Source organism: Botryllus schlosseri, chromosome 6 (genome assembly GCF_051294905.1).
Source record: "Botryllus schlosseri isolate E-star chromosome 6, Bs_hap1, whole genome shotgun sequence".
Lineage (NCBI taxonomy): Eukaryota > Metazoa > Chordata > Ascidiacea > Stolidobranchia > Styelidae > Botryllus > Botryllus schlosseri.
In genome coordinates, this window is record NC_137241.1 from 29,026,782 (window position 1) to 29,036,333 (window position 9,552).

General features: G+C 40.2%; 1 protein-coding gene across 1 annotated transcript; it reads left to right on the forward strand.

Annotated features, from left to right (window-relative positions):
• Nucleotides 1-788: 788 nt before the first annotated feature.
• On the forward strand, nucleotides 789-8,801 carry LOC145442025 (uncharacterized). The gene is made up of 5 exons (XM_080320006.1): nucleotides 789-1,893; nucleotides 4,850-5,091; nucleotides 5,563-5,970; nucleotides 6,490-6,966; nucleotides 7,377-8,801. Exons 1-5 carry the CDS (start codon nucleotides 1,299-1,301, stop codon nucleotides 7,566-7,568), a joined length of 1,914 nt encoding a protein of 637 aa, XP_080176132.1. The 5' UTR covers nucleotides 789-1,298; the 3' UTR covers nucleotides 7,569-8,801.
• The last annotated feature ends 751 nt before the right edge of the window (nucleotides 8,802-9,552 follow it).

Here is a 9,552-nt window from a genome sequence, read left to right on the forward strand (position 1 = left end):
AACAGAGTGTTTTGGTGTAAACTTTGGAAATACGACATACCCATCTCTGTACATGTGAGAATGGGGCATTTGGCAGACGTCAAGGGGCAGATCAGAAAAATCGACACGGTTTCCCTGTGTCATGGTTTGTGTGCCGACAGTCGCGATTCGTTCGGATCCGCCGATTACGGCAATTAATCTCCGTTTAAGAGACGATTTTGCGAGACATTTGATTACGACAAGAATTTTTATGACGGCTGTATTTCAAATCATATGAACTTGTGCAATTACCGGCAGAATATTGACTCACCCACGGTAAACACACAAGGCCTATTGCCCCGAGAAAGCGCGACGCGGATGTGGACGGGTGATACAGCTACTAAGTGAAGTATTACTAAGTACGGTTGAATTGAACTGCGCTGCGTTTCGTAAATTTGCTTTCCGATAAGCTCTGAAAAAGCAGGTGTGGGAGAGGCTTATGGTCAAACACGTAATGTGCGAATAATTGCGTGGAAATTTTGATGTAAGACATTTATCTAAACCCTCAGCAGTTAATAGTAATGCGTTATCATGTTTAAATACAATAATCTGACAATGAGATGATCGAAAATCGCGCATCGCCTATCAGAGTATGAAAAATTACTTTCAATATCTGATTGCCTTGCTGATTCACGAATGAAGATATAATATAAGGGACGATTAGTATCAATATATCAGAAATGTGACCCAATTCATCATGTGAATATCGTGAGGTTATAGGGCACGCTGTACAAGCAGATAAGAGTTTAATGATACAGAGATGAGGCACGGTTATCGCTATTCATTGAATATGCGTAGACGTTGCAGTGTAAAAGCACCTGGCCGTTGTGTGATTGCCACCTTTGTTGCACCCTTCCGATCGAGATCAAACGTGCTGCGAATGAGGCGTAGAAGTGTTTGCAGAGTTGGTGGCATTTAGTGTACTGCTGTGACAAGCCAAACACGACCGCCGAGAGAATTTGCCCTGTGATGCAAAAGAAAGGTTGCTCGCCCTATATGTACAAAATTTTGGATTCTCACGCGGATTCTGTCGATTTACGGCGACTGGATGCCGAATTTGTTCTGCTACGAATACAATTTCGTTCGAGTACTACATTCATAGTGATAAAAAAAAAATTTGCGCTAACACTGGTCAGGATAATCTTCAGCAACTAGCAGAGAATTGAAACTGTATATCAACAACCGTATATTTTCAGAACTATCAACTATAGTGTCGGAATTAGCAAAGTTTTGTAAGAAAGATATTGTGCATTACGTGACACCCTCCACCGGATAAAAGAATGGCGAGGAGATATACGTTATCGACAACTTGCTTTGTCATATTATTTTCGATGATATCTTTGATTGCGGGGCGATCGAGGACGACAAAGTCTTCTGGAAACAACGCAACATCGACGGATGTATCTGAGCATTTTCAGAACGCAGGAACATCGATTCATCCAGTAGACGATCGTAACAGCGATGCGCGATCCGCAACAAGAGTTAATGTCCTGAGAACAGCATCATTAAAAGAGAAGAAACGCAAGACGAAATCGAACAGAAAGGCTAGGAGAAATAGACGACGTAAAAAAGCCAGAACTAGTATTGATTCCAATAATATCATCAGAGACACAATGATACACGTGCTCGGATTTAACAGCATGCCCACAAGGTCAGATTGTGAAGGTGCTGAATGCCGCAGACAAGCTACTAGTTCTGAACACGGCGCAAGAAGCGGCCGATTACCTCCCGATAGCTTGGATTCGGCGCAATTCAAGCCGCACCCGCCGGATTTCATGCTGGAACTTTATCGATCGTACGCGGAAGATAAAGACCTCATGATTTTACAGTCGAAGTCGCAGGGAAACACCGTACGGAGTTTTTTCCCTAGCCCAGGTACGTGTGCTTGACAACGTCGGATTTTTAACTATCCATCGTCTCTAAATTAAATAAAACTCAGAATTTCCACATTGCAAGAATATTTATCCCTTACCAAATATCGCTTATCCCAATTTTATGTTAACAATCGAGGATTGAATAGCTTCTTGGAGGTACGGAACTTTAATATACAATTAAATAGTATATTCATATTAAAATGAACCCGAGGATTGCTGTGTTAGGCAAAGTATTCTTCGGATAACTGCTTGGTGGTTCAGAACTTCGAGATACGATTGAATAATATGTTTAATGTTTATGCTAGTTACTGGTGATTCATGTCAATAGGAATGTATTATTCAGAAGTATTATCATGTTATCATATTATGTCGTTTCACGCTTGACAACATCGGATGTGAACTAAAGTGTCTGAATTCGATAGAGACCTCCGAATTCACAATTTCCATATTGGTAAATGGATGATTATTTGTCATAAAATATCAATAACCCCAATTCTATGTTAACAATCCGTGATTGCTGTATTATGCAAAGTATTATTTCCAGTCAAAAATCTTGTAATGTCCATACTTGACAACGTCGGATGTAAACTATGGAGTGTCTGAGTTTGATAAAAATCTCCAAATTCCCAATTTGCACATTGATAGACGGAAGATTTTATCCATCATAAAACATCACTTATCTCAATTTTATATCAACAATCGTGGATTTATGTATTACACGAATTATTATTCCGAGTCAAAAATCCCGTTACGTGGTTTCGCAGCAGGTTTATTTTGATGCGTCCGTCATTACACTCGTGTGTTTGATCTTCTGAGACGCAGATATATAAACAAATTACTCGGTTTTGGCGTACGAAAGAATATCAAAAGCCTCTCGGGTAAACAGTAGGTGGAAACAACAGATGGCGCGTTATGGCTCTCAAGTAGTAAATTCTCGAGGTCACATTGACTTCGCGAGATTACCGAAATAGCCACCTGCAGACATAACCGACTCTAATAAGAGACCGCCGACGATCAAAAGATTCGAACCTTTCCAAAACAAAAAAAAAATCATCGTGTTACGTCACTGTTAGCGATTTTTACGAACAGGTGCGCTCGGCGAGGATAGCTATTGTTATCTGTGAAAACGATCGCGGCTGAATTTCGTTCCCGCTCTTGTTACTCAATAGCTCCATATCTCTCTTGAATGGCACCATTTTATATTCTAATCCGCCAATTACTGTATGAGAAGAGTTAAAGATCCCCAAATCCGGTGGAGATGAACTAGCAAGTGGCAATATCCTTTGTCAAATAAAGTTTGTTCTCTGATCGACATGTATTTTAGAAGGACTTCTTGAAGATACGGAACTCCAACATACAATTGATTAATACATTCATATTGTATAGAGGTAGAGTGTCAGCCGAAAATACTCATTTTATTTCAATATTAATATATCATTCAATTATACCTGTATTTTTGGAAATCATGAAATTTCAATCTGGGTCGTCCTTCATGGGTGAATCACTGGTAGGGCCAATAAGATTGATACACCACCTATCATAGTTAATTGAATTCACGAAAATTTAGCCTGTTATTCTTGCAGCAAAGTATTGGGCAATGTATTGCTTTTGATCGAATTTAGCCGTTGGTTAGCTTTGTACTTAGCGACGCGCTGTGTTACATTTCTGTTAACTGTCATACGAGCTTTTCCTGTAAGTGCAATCATCTGTTAGGTGTGAATGGAACAATCGCCGATTCACAGTCGCTGTAGTATTGAGGTAAATGTCAAAGTCCCGGGCACTTCAAAAACATTAGCTTTCCAATCAATTCATGTCTGTGGGTATAGAATATCACAGTTCACACCGTTTGGCGCGTGTTGCCTTTATCTCTTGTTTGTTCCGACAAGATTTTCGCCACACATTGATACTGCGCCATTCTTTGGATAGTATATAACACCCCATTTGTAAACTACCGGAAAACAGACAGATCACTTTGCGACCGCAAATGTGTCGGCGCTACCGACCACACAGCTGGCGCTGGCATCGTATGTCGTGTAGTGTTGCAAAGCAATCGGCTGTTTTGTTGACTCGGACTCTATAGAATATAAGATAGCATTTTGTAATCATGATTATCTCGGATCTTTCATCAAACAAAAATCGAGGCTCAATAGGTCATTTCTGTCACGATAATTTCCTCACATTGGATAGTGGATAACGTGCGCGTTAGAATACAACATCTCAATACACGCGTCGATAATATTTAAATTAAAGACAGAAAAAAACGCATGCCAAGTTAACAACCAGAGTCGGAGAGGAAGAAATTTTTAGAATTAGAATTATAGCTACACGGTCTTGTCAAAACTAGATTATAATTAGAATTATAGCTAATCATTTTTCCAAATTAGCCAGAACGAGAATTATTGGTACACTTTTTTCAAATTAGATTAATATCAAAACTATAAGTACACCGTTTTTTTTCGAATTAGATTATAATTGGAATTATAGCGTCACACGTTTTACAGAGTAGACTAGAATGAGAATTGTAGCTACACATTTTCCAAATTTTGCTAGAACTAGAATCATAGCTACACAGCTTTTTCCGAATTAGATTAGAATGAGAATTACTGAATTTTCGAAAACTTGGAAATTTAATCATGTTCAGTTCGTATCAAATCAGAGAGTTTATTCTCATAAACAAGAGAATGAAGCATGTATGTACAGCAAACTCGACCAGTTTCGCACTATACAGTGGTGCTATATTGTGATTAGACTTTAAATTAAAGCATAGAAACATTCTACAAATTAGATTAGAATTGGAATTTATAGCATAGAAATATTTCACAAATTAGAATATAATTAAATTAACGGCATTTCGTTCTAATTAGTGTCATCAGACAAGTTGAATTATCTTTTTTGTAGTATGATAACAACTATAGTATCCTTATACCGATCGTAACATAAAACTTGCCATTTCGCAGCTAATTCAAGAAATCGTGAAACCAACTTCGGCCAGGCAATCGTGATAGCACCGGTGCCGGAAACGGGGCCTGAATTCTCGCCTACTTCTGCTTTTCTGTACAATGTTACTCTGATACCGGCGTTGGAGGACCTAGTCGCCGCTGAGGTACGTCTGGACGGGTCTTGGGTCGAATCCGACACGGTTGTTATGGTCGGAATTTACAAGAAACGGACAGAGTGTGACGATGGCATCGATTGTGAAGTAAGTATTCCAATAAAACAGTATACTAGCACTCGTATATAAGTTTGCATCACGGCTTCCCGTGCATTCTAAGCACAGTCGGGCAAGTAGAAGAGCTTTGATTAGAATTAGAATTATTGCCGCACAATGTTTTCCAAATTAGATTAGAATCGGAATTTCTGAATTCGCAAAACCTGCAAGTTGAATTAAATTAGAAAGAAATGCAAATAAAATCGGGTTCAGTACATATCAAGTCAGATTTCATTCTGATAAGCATGCCAATGGTAAATGTCTGCACATCGAGCTTGGCTCGTTTTGCACGATACGGTACCCCTGTAGCATTTTCGGGAAAACCAAAAATTAAATTATAACTAAAAGGAGAGCGTAGAAACGTTTACAAATGTGATTAGAATTACATTACCGCCCTCATGCGACGCAAAGTCGCGATTCCGCCAAAATCAGTCGTTAAAACTGAACAATTCATATTTTCAGATCTTCACCAAGGTCGGGAAAACTTTAATCCTACGTCTCGTGTCCGACAAAACGTGGACGGACAGAAAGCTCGCAAAGATAACGAAGCGAGCCCGTCGGAACGACCATGTTCTTATCGTGAAATTCGTAGCCGAGCCACAAGCTGGCGGCGATACGGCCTCGCAAAGAACGAGGCGCCATTTCGAGAAAGACTCCGATCTGCCCCAATCCTTTATACCCCGCGACGGGCCGGTGGCACGAAGTAAAAGGTCGCCGGGGAACGTGGATGGCGATTCGGAAAGTCTTTCACCGATGATACCGATTTTCATTGCGTACTGCAATGACCCGCGCGCGTCTTCTAATCCTGAGTCATTTCACGCTGCTCCCGTGATATGGAAAGCACTGGAAAATGTCACTGCAACTAGTAGGGTAAGTGCGTAGGCTACTATTACAGTTCGAGACTTGTCAGAGACTTTGACAAATAGATAATTGTATTAGTCACTGCTGGGCTGGTAAATGCTGGTAATGTAATTCGTGAAATGTTTCTATACTTTCATTTTGATTAAAATCTACTTTCTAGTTTTACCGAAAAGGCTACGCGAGATTATGTTGTATATGCAATGCATTTACCATTCTCGTGCGTGTGAGGATGAGCTATATGATTTGATAAGACCTGAACTTAATTTTGGTTGTATGTCTTTCTAATTCGAAAATAATTTCAATTTTCCATGTTCTGTTAATTCAGTGATTCTAATTCCAATACAATTTTGTAAGAACTGTAATTATATAGTTTGAATTAGCCTATCTCCTAGTTGCTGGCGATTGCCCCTGAGGAGTGTCAGCCAAATATATTCGAGATTATTTGAATAGTGAATATATTATTCAGTTGTATATTCAAGTTATGTAGCTGCGTCCAAGGGTATCTTCATATATTTTCTTTTGATTTAGGTACGCAGATCGGACGGTAGCAGTAGGGAGCTCCCTCCCGCAGACACCCCGTCCGAAAGAGACAGTTTAGCGACTAAACCAAAAGAAAAACGTACCACAGACGCGTCGTCGCGAAGCCCCGTGTTAGTCGTCGAGAAGAGAAAGAAAAGCTCCAAGCGAAAACGAAAGAAGAACAGAGAAAACACGCAACTATCCATAAACGGCACACAAATCGTGAACGAATCGCAGGCTCGCAAGTCGAAGAGGAACAGAAATCGCGGGAAGCGCGGTCGTCGTCGAAATAAAGCGCGGAAATACGAGACCATTGATATCGGCCTACATTCGTCTTTATTGTCAGAAGAGAAAACTGAATCATGCGAAAGGCGATCTCTGACAGTCAGTTTCGCAGATATCGGCTGGTCGTCGGCGATTATAACTCCGAAGAACTTCGAAGCTTACTACTGTTCGGGGAGCTGCGATCTACCAGACCACGAGGGGGTGAGCAATCTTAGTCAGTCATTTTATTGAAATTTTCAGCAGAAACAACGCAAGATTGCGATGTAATAAAAAGATGGGAGGGGGTGTAGCAACGACTTGGAGTATTCTTTTTATCAGACACCGGAATATTCTCGGTTGACGCTTGTCAGGGGTTATCGTCAGCAAGTAGTAGAGAATTGAAAACAACATTATGTATCAACGATCAACAATGTTCTTTCCAATTCTGCTACTTGCTGACGATTACCTCTGACAAGTGTCAGCCGGAAATATTCGGGTTCGTATGAATGTGAATATATTATTCAACCGCACATTGAAGTACCTCCAAGAAGATCTTGAACTATAGTTATATAAATTGGTGTTTGCTAATTGAGCACAATATCCGACAATAAAATACCGTTTTCTATCTACAGGAAACCAAAGCCACGAACCACGCTGTCATACAATCCGTCGTGCGGAACATCGGCGGTCGCAGGGACTTGCCTTCCCCGTGCTGCGTTCCCGACAAGCTCATGCCACTCAGCGTGCTATACTTCGATCAGGATAGTAACGTGGTACTAAAAGTCTTTCCAAACATGTCAGTAGAGACGTGCGGCTGCCGGTGAAAATCTTCTCTCGCAGCCATAAGGAGATGGTGCAGCACTGGCTTAGCCTCGAGACACCTCGCATCAACGGCATGGCAGTAGTACGCCAAGCTGGGAACAGAATCAGTGCGATCATATGATATTAAAATGGCATACTGTTCGAATACTATCAGAAGGTGACGCCTGCCTATACAGTCATGCTACAACGAAAAATGATTCCAACAAGTTTCTGCAATTCAAATGTTCCGTGATTTTTGACTTGAATACGAAACGAATGTCGGTCTACAGCAGACAGAGGTGGTCAGTCACGAACTACATCTAGTTTTCGTGGTACAGTATTTGCATTATACTCACTCAATTTGTAACCTTTTTAGACTATTCAACAGTTTCTTGGCAAAATTAGGCCTACTCGCTCTTTACGATTTTGTTAAGTATAAAAAGATGTTTGTGGAGAAGTTTGCATCACTGTTATAACTGAAATTGTCATAAAACTGCGTGAAACAACCCCCCCCCCTATCATAGGGTTACCATATGACCTCTTTTTTCACTAAATTGAAAGTGTCCTCGGAGGACGTTTAAATGTCCTCTTTTTTTGGGAATTTGTCTTCTTAAAATGCGCTCAAAACTGGACTTCGATGCAGCGAGCGCCTGAGTTGGCATTCTTGGCAAGGCAATCAACGGAAAATACGGCGCGACGGGTATTTTGGGAGCAGAGATGGAAAAGAAGACCTCTTTTTAGTCAACACGGTACCATTAGTCGTAACTTTCTCAAAATCACCAGTTTTCTTTTCCGGTACTGGAGCTTTCAGGATTTTTGAAAAGTGACCTCCTTTTCGGATCTAAAAGTACGGTAATGAATAAATTTTCGAAGATTCTACCTATTTGTAGTGTAATTGCTCAGTTTTCGTTAGTCGCGAAAATATATCTTGCAATTCCAAAAGTATCCTTTTCCAATTGACTACTTCGCGAAACTAATACTTGAGAACCTTTCATTGGTACTTTTACTTGAAGTGGTTTTGGCATGTCCTGGAAATGGTTACGTCTACTTGATGAGCAATGCTTAGTACTTTGACCACCTCTGAATACCGTCTTCTGCGCATCAACGATCGAATAAATAAATTACCGGCTGATTTTCAAGTTGTTTCAGACGTATACATCACCTCGGTCAACATTTTATATTATTCGTTTTCTTTTACATATATTTTCTGTACTGTTTTATTTTGCTTATCTTGAATAAATTCCTCGAATCTTCTATTCGTAATAAGTGTCCCAGAACTGGCGAGAGTTGAACTGTGCACTGTGTCCTTAAGTAATTTAGCGGAAGTACAATTTCCTGAATGGGCCGATATGATTTCAATGTGCAGCCCAACACGGAGTTGAAAATTCCACGGTCATAGCCATCTCTATTAACGGCTAACTAACAATTATTTCTTACGGCATATGGTAAGATGTTGCAAGGATTATGGCGTGATCTGAATAAGGAATCGAGCGATATATCATACAGTACAAATGTAGGATTTGTGAGCCTCATTTCTCAATAATTACAGAATAATCATGAAGCACAGTATAGTCGCTTATAGTTGGATATTCGTCGTTATGCTAGTATATGGTTGAGAAAACTAGTCGTGAAGCAGACGACAAAGCACCACACAGCTTGGATTGAAACATTTTTGAATCGTGCATGTCGAGAAGCGACACATAATCGCGCTATTACTACCTATTGGTCAAACCGATGTTTGCTATTTGGTTTTGCTTACAAGGTAAACTCTGATTGAACATTGCTGCTAGGCGATGATTAATGAGTATGCAAACTGCAGAAATTTCCCTTCTCAACCGATTACCAATTTGAAAATTTTATACTTTTAAAGTGAAATATCAATCATTTCATTAGGTCACAGGTTGCTGATATTAGTCATAAACAGGGCCGTAACTGCCGCACCCCAAACCCCCCGATTGGAGGGGGCCCGAGCTCGTAGGGGGCCCAAAATTATTTCATGAATTAGCA

Excerpts from the sequence above, each read along its gene's own strand:
- LOC145442025 (XM_080320006.1), top strand. The coding sequence starts at position 1,299 with ATGGCGAGGAGATATACGTTATCGACAACTTGCTTTGTCATATTATTT. Across the intron at positions 5,092-5,562 it reads ACGATGGCATCGATTGTGAA|ATCTTCACCAAGGTCGGGAA; the intron begins GTAAGTATTCCA and ends TCATATTTTCAG. Across the intron at positions 6,967-7,376 it reads ATCTACCAGACCACGAGGGG|GAAACCAAAGCCACGAACCA; the intron begins GTGAGCAATCTT and ends TTCTATCTACAG.